This window comes from Panthera onca, chromosome B4 (assembly GCF_046562875.1).
Source record: "Panthera onca isolate mPanOnc1 chromosome B4, mPanOnc1 haplotype 2, whole genome shotgun sequence".
Taxonomy (NCBI): Eukaryota; Metazoa; Chordata; class Mammalia; order Carnivora; family Felidae; genus Panthera; species Panthera onca.
Window position 1 is genome coordinate 62,457,551 of NC_138345.1, and position 21,648 is coordinate 62,479,198.

The window sequence follows — 21,648 nt, forward strand, 5'->3', positions numbered from 1 at the left end:
GTACAGCTAAAGGAGAGAGAATCGCATCCCATTCCAGTTCAAGAGGACCCACCTATGGTGAGAGAGCTGTTGGAAATCAGAGCTTAAGACGGTGGAGCTTTGAGAAAGGGCAAGACCAGGTCCCTATCCTCGGAGAACTTAGGTGCAGTTCCCAGAGAGCCCATCCTCCTGAGGCTGATTTTCATCAGGCTAAGCTTTCCAGACCAACTAAGCCATTCATTTAAAGTTCATTCACACTCAGGGCAAAAAAACTAAATAGGCAAACTATCTCACAACCACTGGGAAGGTCTCAAATTTGTCAATACATAGCAAAGGCTTTAAGAAGTACGTAACTTTTGGGGGTGCCTGGGTGGCTCAGTGGGTTAAGCCTGACTAAGGCTCAGGTCATGATCTCATGGTTCATGAGTTCAAGCCCCATGTGAGGCTCTGTGCTGACAGCTAGGAACCTGGAGCCTGCTTTGGATTCTGTGTCTCCCTTTCTCTCTGCCCATTCCCCACTAGCACTTTGTCTCTCTCTCAAAAATAAGTAAGAGACATTAAAAAAAAATTTTTTTAAAGAAGTACATGACCTTTGATCAAAAATTCCACTTCTAGGAATTTTCCGTAAGGAAATAACCTGAAAAGTGTTCAAAGATAGATATAGATAGATATACAGATATAAACAGACAGATATGACATTGTAATATAATAAATATGCATTTTGGTCTTCATCCCAACTCCTGGTAGAGATGGTAAAACCTTTGTAATTTCTTAAGTTATAAAGGTAGTAGGAGTATCTTTTGTTCCAATTCTTGGTCTTTGGCCCCGGTTCCTGACACAGAGCTCCTAAATCCCTTGGAACTTCCTAAGTGATAGGATTACCTTTTGCTCTAATAACATGACTCTTGGTAGGCTCCTGGATGGCTTCTGGATGGGGGCTGGTCACCAGAAAGATCGAGTTATGATTAGAAGCTTAGAACTTCCAGCCTTTCTCCCTCTCCCCCTCCTCCACCCCAGGGATTGGAGAAGGGCTAGAGATTGAGTTAATTATCAGTGATGCCTACTTGATGAAGCCTCCATAAAAATCTCTGAACTACAGGTTTTGGAGAACTTCCACATTGGTGAGCACATCCACAAGCTGGGCAGGTGGCACACCTCAATTTCACAGGGACAGAAGCTCCTGTGCTTGGGACCCTCCAGACCCCACCTAAGCATCTCTTCATCTGGCTGTTCATCTATATCCTTTATTCTATAATAAGCCAGTAAACATTAAGTAAGTGTCTGCTTGAGTTCTGTGGGCCATTATAGCAAATTATTGAACCTGAGGAGGGGCTCATGGGAACACTGATTTAACAACCAAGTTAGACAGAAGTGTGGCAATCTAGGGACCCACGACTTGCAACTGGTATCTGAAATGGGGTGAGTCTTGTGGAAGGAAATGAGCCCTTAACCTGGGGGATCTAATGCTAACTCCAGACAAACAGTGGCAGAATTACATTGAATTGCAGGATATCCACATACTGTAGGACACTGAGAATTGATCACTGTGGAAAAAAAGCCCTACATATCTGGTGTCAGAAGTATGGACTATAAGCAGAAGAAGAAACAGGACTTTTCTTTTTAGTATACAAGGATGCATCATACTGTGATAATCATAAGATGACAATAGAGAGAAGGCAAGACATCTAATAAGCCAAATCCCTGATTTTTGGGGGGAGGATTTTTTTTAATCTGAGTATAGTTGACACACAATATTACATTAGTTTCAAGTGTACAACTTAGTGATTTGACACGTTTATACACATGCTATTATGTTTACCACAAGTATAGCTACCATCATATTATTATTCCTGGAAACTGGTTAGGAAAAAAATGCTTGGTGTTTCAAGGGAATTCATTTAGACCCCAAAATATAAAAATAAATTACTGAATGGGGATCCACCGCAGTACTAAAGTAACTGAAAGCCTCTCACATGGTACCAGTTACTGGCAAATCTAAGCTTTAAGAAATTACTGAGAATCTAAAGTTAGGAGAAGTTCCCAAGTATCTAAAAAGATAGAGAGTGAACTCTTCAAACTATAAACAAGTGATCTTGAGATGAAATAATAACAAAATGTTATTTGTGAGCATTGGAAAAAGAATCTCTGATCCTAGGATCCAATACGGGTTCACAAAAAGGGGGTTCAACTGATGAACCTCACATTTTAATTGGGCAGGGAATGTGTCCAAGAGCTGTTAGTTTACTCTAAACTCAGAGTTATTATGTCCTGGCTATCAAAACAGACCAAACCACAGACAGGGTTCTGCATAAGTCCAACTAATTTTCATTTCAATTCACTCTAACAGATATTTATTGAGTACCTACTACATGTCAGGTGTGATGTAGGGCCCAGAGACACGAGGAGAAGACATGGCATCTGCTACCAGAGAAAGAGAGACACTAAGCAGATAATTAACAGTGAAAGAAACCTAGCAAGGGGAGAACCTACCAGGTGCAGAGATAGGAAAGAGGGAGACATTCTGTCTGCATGCGGGACAGTAAAGGTAGGTGGTATCCAATGTGGGGCAGCAGCCTCTGTGAGTGCTACTTAAACGCTGGAGCATCTTCACAGGAGAGCTCCAGGATGCTGAAGGATGGGGAGTCTCAAAGTGATGTCTCAGGAAGGTAGGCTTGAGGAAATGGAGGATGCTCAGCCTAAAGAAAGATGACAGAAATAATACCAAATCCTCCAAGGGAAATGATCTTTGCCATATTATGGCTGTATCCCTAGTATCTAGCATACTGCCTGGTTCACAGTTGTCAAAATTAAGTGGATACGTGGATGGATATACAAATGAATGAATGATGAAATATTTAAGCAATGCACTTACTCAAGTACCTCTCTGAGTGGAAACTAAGATCCAATAACAATGTTGCAAATAGACTAAGGGCCAAGTTTAAGTCTGCAAATTATTTTGTTTCATCTGTATACCTTTTCTTTCTTTAATTTACCACTTTTTTTTTTTGAGAGAAAGGGAGTGCACACAAGCAAGTGGTAGAGGGGGACAGAATCTTAAGCAGGCTCCACGGCCAGCACAGAGCCTGCCGCAGGTCTCCATCCCACAACCCTGAGATCATGATCTGAGCTGAAACCAAGAGTCAGACGTTGAACTGACTGAGCCACCCAGGGGCCCCGAATTTACCAACATTTTTATTTTTATTTATTTTTTATCTTTTGAAAAAAATTTTTTAATGTTTGTTTATTTTTGAGAGAGAGAGACAGAGCGTGAGTGGGGGAGGAGCAGAGAGAGAGGGAGACACAGAATCCGAAGCAGGCTCCAGGCTCTGAGCTGTGAGCACAGAGCCCAACGCCGGGCTCAAACCCACAAACCGTGAGAGGTCATGACCTGAGCCGAAGTTGGACACTCAACCAACTGAGCCACCCAGGCACCCTACTGACATTTTTTTTTTAATTTTTTTTAACGTTTATTTATTTTTTTGAGACAGCGAGAGACAGAGCATGAACGGGGGAGGGTCAGAGAGAGGGAGACACAGAATCCAAAACAGGTTCCAGGCTCCGAGCTGTCAGCACAGAGCCCGACGCAGGGTTCGAACCCACGGACCGCGAGATCATGACCTGAGCCGAAGTCGGCCGCTTAACCGACTGAGCCACCCAGGCGCCCCCCCCCACCGACATTTTTAAAACAGACGATTTTATATAAAAATTTCCAGCTTCTCTTGAAGTACTACATGGCTGCATGGAAACACGTTGCCTATTCAGAGGGCACAAGTATGCACAATTTACCACAATACGAAACAACAACTGCTATGAGACAGGCCTCAGCTCAAAAACAAAGAAGTAATATTTAAAACTAGAACGGGTGTTTGGACACCCAGAAATGTCCATGCAGGGACATGATAAACAGCACACCTGAAATACCACCTAAGAACAGTCTCTAGGGTTCCATGTCACCCCGAACAGACTCCATTATAGCACACATCAGTTTTTTAAAACTCTTTTACTATATTCCTCAAATATTACAAGCATTTTTTCATACACTGTAAAACATTAATTTCTTTTCCTCATAGTATCCATCTCACTTAGCACACAGTGAATTGATTCTAAATGAAAGTTTACCGAATGAGCACATAAACTCACCTTAAGTTGAAAGTTGAAAAGATCATCTTTCCCAGTCAACAGTAAGAATCTCTAATTTTATTTCATTTAGCCTTCATTTCTCATTTAAAGCTAAACTGGCCAATAGGATTTTTTTTTTTTCCAGAAAAAGTCTGAACAGCCATGTCGGACTGCTCGAAAGCCTTCCAGACTTTGGCAAATATGAATGCTAATACCCCTCCTCTGTCTGAGCTCCTCTGCCTCCTCGTAAAACTGTCCAGAAAGGTGGGGCCATGATGAGCTCACAGCAATCAGAGAGCACCTGTCCCCAGAAAAGGTTACAGGGTCACACAGTTTGGCACCAAGATGTCACGGAAGGAGGGGTGGGAAGGGGAGAAGAAAGCCATTGGCCGCACTTCCTTCTCCTCACAACTGCATACCCTGGAGCTCTAGATAAACAAAGCCCCTTACTCTTGATTTTCTTCTTTGGAAAATACTTCTGGTTTAAGAAAACAAAAACAGGCTGTATCTTCTGGAAGAGACTTCTGCTAGGAAATATACTAGGGTCTTTCCTCCAGGGAACCCCAACTCCACATCAATCAAACAGCTCCATCTCAACAAACTAGCAGAGGTCTGGAGCCTCCAGAAGAGGTCATGGCTCACGTCTGGTTTGGGGCCCAAAACCTGGAGTTTTCGTGGTATACAGCTGAAGCAAGATTTAAGAGGGCTGCCCATCTACTTCATACCTAGGGACAATGTGACTGATTAGTCACCACCAATGGCCCCTCTCAGGGGGTCAAAACATTGTGATTACTACTGCATCCCTGCTGCCAATCATGGTAAAAGCACTCACCTTGTCTGTGGCAGCTAAGCATTGCCACTTGGCATCTGGTACTCCAGGGTCCCATCACCCCCACTGAAATCAGAAAGTCTACCTCACTCGCAGCATCTCCCACACCACACTTGGCCTACAGAAAAGAGTCCACGCAGAGCTTCCCGAAGTTGTCGGTGCTCCCCTGCTAATATATTTCTCAATGCCTCAGTGAAGGGAAAATCATCTGGCCCTCTCAGGAAATGTAGTAGAGTGGTGGGAGGAAGGTGTGGGCAGGCAGCATGTGATAAGTGCATTGCAACATCCTTATCTCAATGAGCTTTGGGATTCCTTTTTGTATATTACACCAGCAATATTTGGCATCTCAACCTCATGAAACATATGCTCCCACTGAGTCCCAGTGGTTCACAGGATTCTGAATCCCCTGGCGTGCTAGCTACAATTGCTGATTCCCTTATCCCATCCCAAGATATTCTAAGTCAGTAAATCTGAAATGGGGCCCAGAAATCTGTCTCAAGAAACCCAGTGATTCAAAACAGGTGATACTCAGAACAATGAGAGTCATGCATCACAAAGCTTAAAGGAAGGCTACATATGTTTGCCACACTTACCAGGAGAATCCAGTTTACATTTTTTTCCAATAAGAGCTACAAACTAGGGGAAAGAAAAAATTACATTTACCCCTTTACAATCTGTTTCTGCTATCCAATAATGGGCTCTCCAACACTTGCCTTGTGAGTTTCCACAGCCCAATACTGAACATACGGTATATTCTCCTGTCTTCCTCTATTCCCATCCATTTTTCTTCTTCCCCTTCTCCTGCCATCCTCCCAGCTCTCAAATGTTTGTAAGTGGTTTCCATAGTCTCCTTAGATCATTCAACCAATAAATAACAACATCTGTTTTTTCTCGTTTTCCTCCAAGGCGAATCCCTTTGGCCCTTAATCATTCTGGTTGCTCTTCTTCTGCATTCCCTCTAGTATCAAGAATAAATCAGCAAATCATCATCACTTAATGTATCAAAGAACCAAAGGATGTGATTCACAAGCACCAATGCAAACAACAGTGCAAAGGGGAGATTGGTGCTCTGAGACAAAAATAAAATTCATGGTTTTGGTTTGTGCTCAAGGCATCACATCTTCGCCTGGCTATGAGGAAGCCATAGGGAGGGAACAGGGGAGGAGGGGCTTGTCAGGAGGAGCCCACACCCCATGCAAGGGGAAGTTATTGTCACTATTGTCTCATAAGTGCTCAGAGTAGCAATAGCATCAAAGAAAGGGTGGGAAAATTGAGGAAAGGAAGATCAGTGACCATATCTAGAAGGCAGCAAGTCCCAGAAGAAAATCTTCATAAAGAGAGTCAGCAAATAATAAAAATTAAAAGATCAACACCAAACATCATATAAGTACAGTTATAACTATAATGGGGTTGTCAATTTTTAGCAAATTTGTTTTCTTTTATTTTTATTTTTTTATTTTAGAGAGAGAGAGAGATCATGAGCGGGGATGTGGAGAGAGGAAGAGAGAGACAGAGAATCTTGAGCTGGCTTCATGCTCATCGAGGAGCCTAATGCAGAGCTCAATCCCAGGACCCTCGGATTATGACCAGAGCCAAAATCAAGAGTTGGACACTATATCGACTGAGCCACCCAGGCACTCCTGGAAATTTGTTCTCTTTTAAAGGTATGTGTTTGGTAAAGTTCCTGGGTGCAGTGCAGTTCTGACAGTGACTACCCAGAGTTTATGTGAGGACAAAGTCCTGCTTCGGACTCTACTCACTTCAGATACCAGCTGCAAGTTCAATGGTTCCCAGGCCACCTGCACTGCTGACCAACTGACCACAAATTAGGGGATTCCCACGATTCTCTCAGGTTAGGAATTTGCAGGAATGCCTCACAGAATTTAAGAAAGTGTTAAGCTTACGACTGCAGTTTTATTATAAAGCATACAAATCAAAATCAATCAAAAGAAAAGATCCATGGAGTAGATCTGGGAGGGTCCTAAACACAAACCATCCATGCCTTCAGGACACATCACCCTCTCAGCACAATGATGTATGATTACCAATCAAGGAAACTCAACCAAGCTTCTACGTCAAGTTTTTAATTTGGGTTTCTGGGCATCTGGGTGGCTCAGTCGGTTAAGCGTCCATCTCCCGATTTCAGTTCAGGTCATAATCTCACAGTTTGTGAGATCAAGCCCCACATCTCTGCTGACATGCAGAACCTGCTTGGGATCCTCTCTCTCCCTCTCTCTCTGCCTCTCCTCTGCTCACTCTCTCCCTCAAAATAAATAAATAAACTTAAAAAAAATTTAAGTGGGGTTTTATTACTTAGGCTGATTGATTCAATCCTTCATCATGTGACTGAACTCAATCTCCAGCTCCCCTTTCCCTTCCCAGAGGTTGGAAGGTAGGGCTGGTATGTGGCTCAAAGTCCCGTCTCCCTAATCATATGCTTGGTCTTTCCAGCAGAGCCAGCCGACGTTCTGAAACTATCTGGAGGCCCATCATGAGTTACCTCTTCCTTAACATAAACTGAAGTGTGGTCTCAGGCCCACCATGAACAACAGAGACACTCTCATCACTCGGGAAATTCCAAGGGTTTAGAAGCTCCCAGGAACCTGGGATAAAAACCAGACAAATTCTTTATTCTGTAATACTTGGGGACAGAAAGTCACAGCCATCATAGTTCCCTTGAGAAAGTATTTTCAGGGCCTTATAATCTATTTGATCCAACCGGAAATAATATTTCATGTCTACCTCATTGGCTGGAAAAAACATGGCCATTCTTTATAGACTGTGGGCCACAGGCATGGCTGAGCTTTTGTCCCCTGACAGTAGGGTATGGAGAGAACCCTGTGTAATTCTGGGGTTTGCCTCAGAAGGTACAGTTGCTGTGTCCGGTCTTCAAATCTATAGCAAGCATCCAGCAACCAGCACACATCAATATGCCACTCAAGAGGAGAATGGTGGGTCGCAAAGCGCTGTAGATCCTCATTCTCTACAGAGTCACAGTCACAGCAGGTGACAACAGGGAGCCACAGTTGCCCCTCTCAGAATCAAAATTGCCCTTAACCGCCCAGTAAGCAGGACCCACTGCAACCATCTGTATGTGCCTCTACTTTTCTCTTTGACAGAGGAAGACAAAAGGTAAATAAACCAAGAAATAAGTCAAGCAGACTTTTTCACCTATATATAAAGGTGTAGCCCTACCTAAATATTAACCTGAAAAAGTCAAGCATTCACATAAGTTATTAATTAACTCATTCTTTTAACAGTAATTTATGAAGCCCTGACTTTGTATGACAAGCACGGCTCCAGGTGCTAAAGATATACCTCATGGAGTTTACACAGTATGAGAGAAGATAAAAGCCAAAAATAAATCCATGTTGTCAGATAGGAATGAGGGCTACTAAGGCAAGGAAGGTACAGAGTGAGAGAGTAAGGATGAAATATGGAGGAGAGTCTGCCATTTTGGATTGGGGAACCAGGGAAAGTGCAAAGGATGAAGTGACATTTGAACAGGGACTCAAAGTGGTGAGAGAGCAAGAGGGCACAGGTCTGGGGAAAGCAATTCAGAAAATGCAAAGGCAGCAGCAGCAGGTTTGGCCTGTAAAGGGCATAAGAACTCTAGAATGAGCTGCAGATTGATAGACTAGATGGTAGAGGTCAGGGGTCAGATCAACAGGGGCTCATAGAACAGAAACCATTTCTTATCATTTGGAAAAGTAACAGAGCCATTACTCTCGCATGGCCAAGCATTCCTTACCCTGCCCCATCCTTTTAAGTGGGATAACTATGTATTCAAAGTTAAGAAAAACATCGTACGCCTAGGTGGCTCAGTTGGTTAAGCATCCCACTCATGATTTTGCCTCAGGTCATGATCCCAGGGTCCTGGGATTGAGCCCCATGTCAGGACTCTGCTTGGGATTCTCTCTCTCTCTCTCTCTCTCTCTCTCTCTCTAATAAAAAAAAAAAAAAACAAGAAATTAAAGAAAATTTTAAGGAAAACATGAATGTAGCTCCAAAGGAAGATAAAAAAGACATTTGTTGATTTAAAAAAAAAAAGTGTTTCCAAGCCCCCATTGAGAGATTCACCTACAAAAACCCTCATAATTCAAAAATATATTCCTCTCATTTTCCATCCTTCCTACACTGCCAGACTGTAGTCTAAAGCTTATCTTACATCTAAAGTATATGCTAGCAGGCAACAATCTTAACCCCCTCCTCTTGGGGTTTCTAAGATAAACCTTAGTTGGCATGAAATTTTCAGAGGCCATTTTTTCATTTTTCTCTATAAAATCTCTATCGCATCCAATCATATTTTTCCTTGGCTATATCCATCACTGAACATCCTAGACAATCTAGTCAAACAATCTCCATTTGTCCATTTATCATAGACTCAGAACACAAACTTATGAGTTTTGCTGCAATAGACAGACTATCTCAAAATGAATTCCAAAGAGTTGCGGCAAATCAAAAGAAACAGAACCAAAATGAACACTCCACCATTTCTTTCAGTTTTGGGGCACAGAGGCTAGAGCTGATTTTCATGGTTGGCGTATCATCTGTGACTAAAAGATGCAAACTGCTGCAAAAAAAAAAAAAAAAAAAAAAAAAAAACCCTCTCCAGATCCAAGCATTAAAATGTTGCAAATCCTTACAGCTGCACATATTAAGATATTCTATTTTTTAACTCTGACATTTTAAACCACCCACTTTCACTCTTACGGTTTATATCATCATCAGAAGCCTTCAATAAAATAAAACTTTATAGCAAACTGGTAGAACACTATGATCTAATAGCCTAAACATGGAGAGAGAATCAAGAGTTTAAGGTCCTTTAATTTGCCTTCATTTCCCCATCTTTAACCTGAAAACCATTGGATCTTCCTTGTTGAAGGAAGCTTCTCCTTCCTTCCTGATGCAGAATGGCACTGCTAGCAATCCAGCAGGAGCTTCTTCTCAAGAGGAAAGAGGTAGAAAGGAAATAAAATTAAAAAGCTAAGCACCTTTTAAATCAATCAGGGCCATATTTCAAGGTGGAGGTTATGGGCATCATGGGTTTTGGTTCTGTGTCAATTAAGTGTCTACCAAGCGACTGAACGTGGTTAATGTCCTGATTCCAGAGTTAAAAACAGGTCATGGCCAGTGGAGGATAAAGAAGCAAAATAAAAAAGGTTACTGCTGCAGATTAAGTTTTCACAGATGTTTTGATTCTGCTCTACAAGGGTCCAAAAATATTCCTGTGTGCCCTTGGAAATGATCTTACGAAAAGACCGATGTAAGGTTTGACTAGAAACAGAAACTCATTAGAATTCTAAATTCACTTCAGGGAACACAGATGACCGTTTGTATCAGTTAAAGTTTGACTGCAGAAGCGGAACCACAGGGAAGGATACAGCAGAAGGGATTTACTGTAGAGAGTTGACCTTTCACAATTGTGGAAGCTGGCTAAATAGCCTATGCAAGGCTGCCACTTCTGTCCGTAACAGATGTCAAAAGCCAGCAGGGCAGGCAGGGCAGGCATTCGGGAGGGAGGAAGGAGGGTCTTGAAGTAGGGGAAAGGGAGACAGAGCTGGAAGCCACGAAGATGAACTACAAGGTACCTCTGCTTCTCACCGCCTTGAAGGCTCCAACTTTAATGATGTGAGTGGCTTGCAAACAGGCTGGCACTCTTCCCTACAGAGCTGCACTCACACTTGCACCATGATACGAAGTAGCTAGAGCACCATGATCTGGAAAGTTCTGGAAGCGCCAGGGACCTAGCCACTGTCACACAGCAGCAGTGGGTTAGCCGCCTGTCTGTGATAACCCACAAGACTCTCTTGACACGAGCCTTCTGACTGGGATAGGCAGTCTCACTTTCACTTTCCATATCTGGAAGAAATTTGTGTACAACTATAACCTAGCACAATATAGGGAAGGAATTTCCAAGAAACAAAATTCCAGTTTCATTAAATTGACATAGTACAAAGCCACCCTATCTTGGTAAACTGCCTTCATTTTCCTTTATACCCTGTCCTGCAAACTGGTAAAAGTAGACCCTCTAAAAATCCATTTCCTCACTCGAAATTCAGCTCATTTCTTATTTGAGAGAAACTGTGATTAATATCTTTCTATACATGCAAGTACCTTTATAGAAACAAGCATTACACATCTTTACTTATTAATTAACATATTTATTTATTGTTTATTCTTAAGGTAATTTCCAGCTCTCAGTGTGTACAAGGTTCATTCAATGAATCAAAGGTAATAAACTATTTTAATAGAAACTAGGTTTGAGTTTTGGACTGAGAAAGACCCTCTGAAGAGGATGAAAAGAGGCTACAGAATGGGAGGAAATATGTGCCAACCACATGGCTGACAAAGGACTTGTACCTACGATATATGAAGAGATCTCAAAATTCAACAACAACAAAAAAAAATCCACTTAGGAAATGGGTGAAAGACATGAAGAGACATTTTTCAAAAGAGGATATACAGAGGGCAAATAAGCACGTGAAAGTATATTTAACACCGAGAGCCATTAGGGAAATGCAAATTAAAATCACAATGAGATTATCACTGTACACTTATCAGAATGGCTACAATAAAAAAAAACAATGATAATGCCAAATGCTGATGAGGAGGCAAAGTAAACTGGATTACTCATACACAGTATGACAAGGTCTGGAAAACAGTCTACCAGTTTCTTAAAAAACTAAATATGCAACCACCATATGACCCAGCAATTGCAATCCTGGTCATTTATCCCAAAGAAATAAAACATGTTCACATACAAATGTGTAAATGAATGTTTATAGCAGTTTTATTTGTGAAACAGCCAAAAACTGGAAACAATCCAGATGTCCTTCGACAGGTGAATAAGTAAACAGTGCTACATCTATACAATGGAATAGTACTCAGCAATAGAAGGAATTAACTACTGAGATGCAACAATCTGAATAAACTCCAGAGAATTATGCTAAGTGCAAAAAAAAAGGCCAACCTCAACAAGTTACATACTAAATGATTCCACAAATAGCATTCTCAAAATGACAAAATTATAGACATGGAGAACAAATTAGTAGTGATTATGAAGTAGGGTGGGGTGTTATGAATTAGGGGGTTATTATGAATTAGGTGTTTATAATTATGATAAAGAAGCAGGAAGGATCCTTGTGATGAAACTGTTCTGTATCTTGACTAGTGGTAATGTTAGAAATCTGCATGTGACAAAACTGCATAGAATTAAATATACACTCAACAAAAATAAAAATAAAAAAGAGTATATGTAAACTTGGTAAAAAGTAAATAAAAGCTGTGGATTGTATCAATATCAGTTTGCTGGTTGTGATATTATACTATAATTATGCAAGACCTTAACCCTAGAGGAAAATGGATAAATGCTATAAGAGATCTCTGTATTATTAGTTACAACTGGGGAATGTACAATTATCTCAAAATGAAAAGGTTTTTTTTTAATTAATTTATTTATTTTTGAGAGACAGAGACAGAGCTCGAGCAGGGGAGGGGCAGAGAGAGAGGGAGACACAGAATCCAAAGCAGGCTCCAGGCTCTGAGCTGTTAGCACAGAGCCTGATGCGGGGCTCAAACTCACAAGCTGTGAGATCATGACCTGAGCCAAAGTTGGACACTTAAATGACTGAGCCACCCAGGCGCCCCTCACAATTAAAGGTTTTATTTTGTTTTCTTTTGTTTTGTTTGTTTTTAAGGCAAAGACACTATAAGAAAATGAAACCACAGGCCAACTTTCATGATAAACACAGATGGGAAAGTCTTAAACAAAATACTAGCAAACTGAATTCAAAAGCACATTAAAAGGAACATGCACCATAACCAAGTGGGTTTTATCCCTAGGATACAAGAATAGTTCAACGTGCAAAATTCAACTAATGTTATTTACCACATTAACAAAACGGAAGCTAAATTACATGATCGTGTCTATAAATGCAAGAAAAACATCTCACAAAATTCAACACCCTTTCATGGTAAAAATTCCCAAAAACTAGGTTTAGAAAGAATTTACCTGAATATAATAAAGGTCATATATAAAAAGTCCACAATTAACATCATACTCAACAGTGAAAAACTGAAAGGTTTTTCTCTAAGATCAAGAGCAAGACAAGGATGTCCACTCCTGCATTTCTATTTAGGACTCTACCCAGAGCAATTAGACAAGAAAAAGAAATAAAAGGCATTTACATTTGGAAAAAAAAATAAAAAGTAAAACTATGTTTGCAGATGACACAATCCTTTGCGTTAAAGAGCCCTAAAGATTCCCCCCAAAATAAAAAACTGTTAGAATACTCAAAGTCAGTAAAGTTGTAAGACACAAATCAATGTACAAAAATCAGCTGCATTTGTATCAACTATATTTCAGTTAAAAAAATCAGCTGCATTTCTATATAATTATGAACTATCCAAAATTAAGAAAGCAATTCCATTTATAATAGCATCAAAAAGAATAAAATAGCACTAAAAATAGAGATGAAACTTGTATAATTAAAACCCTAAGTCACTAATGAAAGAAATTAAAGACACAAATAAACAGAAAGACGTCTCATGTTTACAGATCAGAAGACTTAATACTGTTAAAAAGTCCATACTACTCAAAGCCATCTATAGTCAATGTATTCCAATGTATTCCATACATTCCAATGTAGTCCATAGTCAGTGTATTCTATAGCCAATGTATTCCAATGTATTCCAATAATATCCTAGTGGCTTTTTTTACTGAAATAGAAAAAAAAATTCATTTGTAACTGCACAAGACCCCAAATACACAAGACAATTTTGAGAAAGAACAAAGCTTGGAAGCATCACACTTCCGAATTTCAAACTATATTACAAAGCTACAGTAATTAAAACAGTATAGTACTGGCATTCAAAGAAACATACTAACTAATGGAAAAGAATAGAGAGGCCAGAAATTAACCTACACATATATGGTCAAAGGATCTTCAACATAAAGGCCAAATATACACAATGGGAAAAGGATAGTCCCTCCAACAAATGGTCTTGGGAAAACTGGATATCTGCATACAAAAGAATAAGCCTGGACCTTTATCTTACATCATAGACAAAATTCAACTTGAAATGTATTAAAATTTTTAATGTAAGACCTGAAACTGTAAAACTCCCAGAAGAAAAACAGGGGCAAAACTTCATGATGTTAAGGCTTAGCAATGATTTTTCAAATATGACACCAACAGTAAAGGCAATAAAAAGAAATTAGGTAACTGGGACTATCAAACTAAAAAACCTCTGCACAGCAAAGGAAGCAATCAACAGAGTAGAAAGGCAACCCACAGAACAGGAGAAAATATTTGCAAACCATGTATCTAATATATTATTAATATCACAAATACATAAGAAACTCATACAACTCAAGGTAAACAAAACAAAACAAATGAACAAATAATCTGATAAAAAAAATAGGCAAAGGGCTTGAAAAGACATTTCAGCAAAAAAGACTTGGCCATAAAAAAGAATGAAATCTTGCCATTTGTGAAAACATGGATGGACCTAGAAGGTATTATCCTAAGTGAAATATGTCAAGCAAAGAAAGATGAATACCATGATTTCATTTACAAGGGAAATTTAAAAAAGAAAACAATCAAACAAAAGAGAACAAAATAGAAACAGACTCACAGATACAGGAAACAAATGATTGATTACCAGACGGGGGCTGGCTTGATTGGGGGTTGGGGGGCAGGTAAAAAAAATAGGTGGAGGGGATTAAGAAGTACAAACTTCCAGTTATAAAATAAATATGTCATGGAGATCTCATGTACAGCCTAGGGAATCTAGTCAATCATATTGTAATAAATTTGTATAGTGACAGATGATAACTAGACTTATAGTGAGGACCATTTTATAATGTATAAAACACATCACATCACTACTAATAGGACATTGCATGTCAATTATACTTTAAAAACAAGATATACAAATGGCCAACAAGTACATGAAAAGATGCTTAACACCAGTAATCATGAGGGAAAGGCAAATCAAAACCACAATGAGTTATCACCTAACTCACACCAATTAATTAGGTTGGATTTTATGAAGAAAAAAAAAGATAACAAATGTTAGCAAGGATGTAGAGCAACTGGAACCACTGTACATTACTGGTGGGAATGTAAAAAAGGTGTAGTTCCGACGGAGAACAGAATACAGATTCCTCAAAAAGTTAAAAATACACTTATCTTAGAATCCAGCAATCCTACCCCTGGTTATAAATCCAAAAGAATTGAAATCATGATCTTGAGATATATGCACTCCCAAGTTCACTGCAGCATTATTCATAAAAACTAAGGTATGGACACAATCTGGCTGGCCACCATCAGATGAATGGATTAAAAAAAAAAAGTGGTATAGGGGCACCTGGGTGGCTCAGTTAGTTAAGCGTCTGACTTCGGCTTAGGGCATGATGTCTTGGGTACGAACCCCGCGTGGGCTCTGTGCTGACAGCTCAGAGCCTGGGTCCTGCTTCAGATTCTGTGCCTCCCTCTCTCTCTGACCCTCCTCCACTGACACTCTGTCTCTCACTCTCAAAAAAATAAACATTAAAAAAATTTTTTTAATTGTATATACATGCAATGAAGTATTATTCAGCCTTTAAAAAGAAGGAAATCTTGTCATATGCAACAACATGGCTGGACCTGGAGGACATTATGCTAAGTAAAATAAGCCAGTCACAGGACAAATACTGCATGATTATACTTATATAAGGTATCTAAAATAGCCAAAATCACGGAAATACAGAGAATAGAATTATGGCTACCAAGAGCAGGGGGAATGGAGCCCTGGAGTGTTGCTGTTCAGCAGGTCTATAGTTCCAGTTATGCAAGAGAAATGAGTGCCAGAGATCTGTTGTAAATCATTGTGCCTATAGTTAATAATATTTTATCAAGCTCTTAAAAATTGTACATGGCAAATCTTATATTATGAGTTCTTACAATAAAAAGAAAAAATCGTTTTGAATTCTCAAAGATTTTTATTCAGGCAAAGATGAAGTCAAGCTTTCGCTTTTTGCAGATGACATGATATTATACATGGAAAATCCGATAGACTCCACCAAAAGTCTGCTAGAACTGATACATGAATTCAGCAAAGTTGCAGGATACAAAATCAACGTGCAGAAATCAGTTGCATTCTTATACACTAACAATGAAGCAACAGAAAGACAAATGAAGAAACTGATCCCATTCACAATTGCACCAAGAAGCATAAAATACCTAGGAATAAATCTAACCAAAGATGTAAAAGATCTGTATGCTGAAAACTATAGAAAGCTTATGCAGGTAATTGAAGAAGATATAAAGAAATGGAAAGACATTCCCTGCTCATGGATTGGAAGAATAAATATTGTCAAAATGTCAATACTACCCAAAGCTATCTACACATTCAATGCAATCCCAATCAAAATTGCACCAGCATTCTTCTCGAAACTAGAACAAGCAATCCTAAAATTCATATGGAACCACAAAAGGCCCCGAATAGCCAAAGTAATTTTGAAGAAGAAGACCAAAGCAGGAGGCATCACAATCCCAGACTTTAGCCTCTACTACAAAGCTGTCATCATCAAGACAGCATGGTATTGGCATAAAAACAGACACATAGACCGATGGAATAGAATAGAAACCCCAGAACTAGACCCACAAACGTATGGCCAACTCATCTTTGACAAAGCAGGAAAGAACATCCAATGGAAAAAAGACAGTCTCTTTAACAAATGGTGCTGGGAGAACTGGACAGCAACATGCAGAAGGTTGAAACTAGACCACTTTCTCACACCATTCACAAAAATAAACTCAAAATGGATAAAGGACCTGAATGTGAGACAGGAAACCATCAAAACCTTAGAGGAGAAAGCAGGAAAAGACCTCTCTGACCTCAGCCGTAGCAATCTCTTACTCGGCACATCCCCAAAGGCAAGGGAATTAAAAGCAAAAGTGAATTACTGGGACCTTATGAAGATAAAAAGCTTCTGCACAGCAAAGGAAACAACCAACAAAAACTAAAAGGCAACCAACGGAATGGGAAAAGATATTTGCAAATGACACATCGGACAAAGGGCTAGTATCCAAAATCTATAAAGAGCTCATCAAACTCCACACCAGAAAAACAAATAACCCAGTGAAGAAATGGGCAGAAAACATGAATAGACACTTCTCTAAAGAAGACATCCGGATGGCCAACAGGCACATGAAAAGATGTTCAACGTCGCTCCTTATCAGGGAAATACAAATCAAAACCACACTCAGATACCACCTCACGCCAGTCAGAGTGGCCAAAATGAAGAAATCAGGAGACTATAGATGCTGGAGAGGATGTGGAGAAACAGGAACCCTCTTGCACTGTTGGTGGGAATGCAAATTGGTGCAGCCGCTCTGGAAAGCAGTGTGGAGGTTCCTCAGAAAATTAAAAATAGACCTACCCTATGACCCAGCAATAGCACTGCTAGGAATTTATCCAAGGGATACAGGAGTACTGATGCATAGGGGCACCTGTACCCCAATGTTTATAGCGGCACTCTCAACAATAGCCAAATTGTGGAAAGAGCCTAAATGTCCATCAACTGATGAATGGATAAAGAAATTGTGGTTTATATACACAATGGAATACTACGTGGCAATGAGAAAAAATGAAATATGGCCTTTTGTAGCAACATGGATGGAACTGGAGAGTGTGATGCTAAGTGAAATAAGCCATACAGAGAAAGACAGATACCATATGGTTTCACTCTTATGTGGATCCTGAGAAACATAACAGAAACCCATGGGGGAGGGGAAGGAAAAAAAAAAAAAAAAAAAAAAAAAAGGTTAGAGTGGGAGAGAGCCAAAGCATTAGAGACTGTTAAAAACTGAGAACAAACTGAGGGTTGACGGGGGGTGGGAGGGAGGGCAGGGTGGGTGATGGGTATGGAGGAGGGCACCTTTTGGGATGAGCACTGGGTGTTGTATGGAAAACAATTTGACAGTAAATTTCATATATTAAAAAATAAAAAAAAAATAAAAAAAAAAAAAAGATTTTTATTCAAACATTCCTACCTTAAGATATAATTAAGATAGTTTGTATGTATATTTAACAAGCCACTTTATTTTCACCAACTACCTAAAATAAAAATCATAAAAACATAATCTGTGTAAAGTGCTTAGGCCAATGTTTGGTTCACACTGAATAGTTAATAAATGTGATTCTCTGTCCTTGCTTGAAACAATCTTTAGAGTTGGGTGGGTCTAACATCATCGATGCCAGCTCTTATACGTGCCCCTCTTTAAGCTATTGCAGAAGATGCAGTATGGAGAAAGCTTCTAGGTCCTATTTAAATCCACACCTGTGAGCACAGAAAGATGAACTTTCTCTTCGAAGAGACATCTACCCCTTTCCAATTAGTGCTGTGTTGCTTTCTAGATTTGCAACTCAACCTTCTCAAAAACAAAAACAAAATAGATGCAATATACAAAGAACAATGGCATTAGACACCAGTCTGCATTTTGTGACCAAAGAGTACACAGTGACGATTTGACCCTGGCCCTCCCAACTCTCCTTTCCCTACCCCTGTTCCCCCAAACCCTTGCTACCATTCCTCTTCATCAATGGCCTTGCTTCATTGTCTACTTCCTTCCCCCACTCCTCTCTTTTCTGTCCTTGCCATTTCCTGCATGAGTGAAAAAAACATTTTAGAAAGTCAAGAAGTGAAAACATCTTCCCCACTCTCCACCAAGTGGGCACAGGCTTTTGGCCCTGACCTTTTAAAATGGAAAATGCTCAAATCAAGACGGTCTCCATGGCTGTTACAAGCCCAGCACAGCTCATGCTGTGAGCTTTCACACCTTAAATTAACCACCAACCCTCACTGTAATAAATGAAAAAGCAGGTCAATCTAGAAAGTAAACATATATATTTGTGCCATCTAAGGAGATTTTAAGAAACATTTAGAAAACTGAAAGTACTGAGCAACTCACTCAGTAGCTGACGTTATCTTTCAGCGGAACACCAAAACCGCTTCCTAAGCGGACAAATGTTTATAAAATATTCTCTCCAGATTCAAATGTGCAATTTCCTCACTCTCTTTAAAACACTGAACTTTCAATGGAAAAATTAAGTCAAAAGCCCATGAATTACTGCCAACTGCTATGGTTTCCTTTTCTAAGTCATCTGAGCCACCTGTCAAGAGACCTTGGCCTCCTGGCCAGAGGCAGGCTTTTCAAGCTGCCTATCCCGTCTCGGATGACCACTACCATAAAGACGGGTTCATATTACACCCACTGGAAAAGGCTTAAAACACTGATGATACCGAACCAATATTATTTCAAGTTTTTGTCCGACACACCGTTAAGCTTAAACACGGAGCCAAATTATAAGGGGTTGAGTCAAGCTCATGGTGTAGGAGATAGTACTCATACAAAGCCCTCCTCCCCATCCATCTGAAGCAAGCCCTCTTTTAAATTCAAGAAAATACTCCACCCTACAAAAACCTGGCGTTCTCTCGGCTCCCTTTACACTTTATTCACACCAGAAATGCTGAATCATGACTCTGAGGTTGTGAAACGAAAACTATTTCGACTGGGACACCAGGATCCCCAGAGGATCCCACGCTTCTGCATTCCTTTGCTTTGCATCTTTTAAAATCTAAATCCCGAGCCCTTCCGCAGACCAGCAGATTGGAAAGGCTTGGAGAGCAACCAAAGGCTGCAGGTCGGGGGAGAGCTTCTGCTCCCTCCGCTGCGCCTCCCCAAAACCCAAGCAGCCCTGGCAGCTCACAGCTCTCGCCTCTTCTCCGAACGCGACCCCAAAGGGACTGATCCTCTCTCTCCATCAGCGAAGCTGCCCAACAGCCTCTGAGAAATTCCCAACTTGGAAGCATTCCCACCACAGCCCCCCAGTCCGGAACTCGCTGGGCCCGCACCGTCGCACTTGACCACTGTCCGGCAGGGGTGGGGTGCAGGAGCAGCTCTACCAGCCCCGCGCCAAGTCCTTGCCCGACAGACCAGCCCGCTGAGAGCACAGACTCTTGAGAAACTCGATCCCAACTCCCAGCCCGCGCCTCCCGAACCGCCCCGGGAGCCCAGAGAAGCGGGGCCTGGGACCGCGGAGCAGAGTGGCGTGGACGGGAGGACAGCAGGGAGGCGTGGAGGGGAAGGCGCCGCAAGAAAAGGAGCGCCCCCCACGCGGGTCCCGCAACTTCGCCCAGCTCGGGCTGGGGGGTGAGGAGAAACTGCGGCGGCTGCAGGCGCGAGGTGAGGGACTCACTTGAAGGTGAGGACGCAGAGCGGTCGGTAGGACTTGTGGCTGGTGTTCTCGGCCATTCCCTTGCCCCAGAAGTCGTTGGTGAAGATGCCCCAGCGGAGGGGGGCGCCGGGCCGCACGTCGGGGTTGTTCACGATCGCCCACACGTCGTCGTGCACGAACTCGCCCTGCAGGGAGCGGCCGTAGCACAGGCAGCTCGCCCCGGCCAGCAGCGCCGCGGCCCCGGCCGGCGCGAGTCCGCAGCCCCGCCGCCGGGAGGGCGCGCGGTCCCCGCCGCCGCCGCCGCCTCGGGCACAGCCTGTCACTACCATCGCGCCGCCGCCGCCACCACCGCTGCCCTGGCCGCTCCCGGGCGTCTGGCATCCTCCCCGGCCGGGGCCCCGGCGGCGCGCCGCGGCTGCCCGGAGGTGGGCTCGGGCATGGTGCGGCGGCAGCTGGACCCGCCGCTGGCGCCCCGCGCTCCGCCGCCGCCTGCGCCGCGGAGTTGGCCCAGCTGCAAATAAACAGCAGTCCCCCCGCCTCCCCCGGCCATCGCCACCTCCTCCGCCCCACTGCGCATGCCCCGCTCGCTCTCGCCTCCACCCGCCCCCCCTTCATCCCCGGACTAGAGCCGCCCCCCCACCCCCGTACCCCCCACCCCCGCCCGGCTCGTCTCCACACTCAGCCCCGGGCGCCCGCGTCCCCGGCCGCGAGAGTTCGCACGCAGGTGGAGCGGGGTAGCGGCGCTGGGGCGCCCGAGAGGCAGAGAAGGGGCACCGGGGTCCTGCCTGGCGCTCCGGGCCGTCCCCCAATCATGCACCCTCACCCCCCCCCACCACCACCACCAACGAGGTTGGGGAGGGCCTCGTCTGCGGGCACCTCCGGGCCCAGGGCCAGGGCGGGCTTAGCAGGTGCGCACCCCGAAACCCCCCCCACCCCGCGCTCCGAGAGAGGGAAAAGTGGCCGCCGCTTCCCGGCAAGTTCCCGGCTTTCAGCACCCCGGACAACAGCGGCGGCGGCGCCCGGAGACACGCTCTCCTGCCCGGCGCCCGCGCTCGCGTCCCGCCGCCCTGTCCGCGCCTCCTCCCCGGGCCTTTCTGTCCCCCACCTGCCTGCGCCCCGCGCCTGCAGCCTCCGCGTGGAGGAGGCCGTGGGGGAGACGGAACTGCCCGAAGCACCTTCCCGAAACCAAGAGAAAGGGTCTCCTGGCCGAGGGCTTCCTGCTCGCCCCGCGCAGTCTGTTCAGGGGCGCCAAGGGCTGTTTCTCTTTGCCGCCCGCCAGTTGCTCAGCTCGCACTTAGGAAAAGTCCCAGGTTCGACTTGGGGTTTGCGTCTGGGGGCTAAGTTGGTTTGTGAAACATTTCTCCTCGTTTTATTTCTTACTGAAACTCTTAAGACGATCCAGGAGATGCAGAGCATATTACTTTTTCTTCCCACCTAAGTGGATCACTTGGGTCTGATTATTTCCTGGGCTGTGGGCGTGTTTGAACTTTTCC

The 21,648-nt window shown here is 42.8% G+C and overlaps 1 protein-coding gene across 3 annotated transcripts in view; it reads right to left on the reverse strand.

Moving 5' to 3' along the window:
• The window catches only part of TMTC1 (transmembrane O-mannosyltransferase targeting cadherins 1), a 278,857-nt gene extending 258,146 nt beyond the window's left edge, over positions 1–20,711 (reverse strand). For 2 of the 3 annotated variants that reach the window (XM_078449960.2, XM_078449958.2), the window contains exon 1: positions 20,177–20,710. In XM_078449960.2, coding sequence (XP_078306086.1) covers positions 20,177–20,484 — 308 coding nt within the window. In that variant the 5' untranslated portion in view covers positions 20,485–20,710. Of the gene's footprint in view, positions 1–20,176 lie in introns of all 3 variants that reach the window. The other variant, XM_078449959.2, reaches the window with a different exon arrangement.
• Positions 20,712–21,648: the final 937 nt, after the last annotated feature.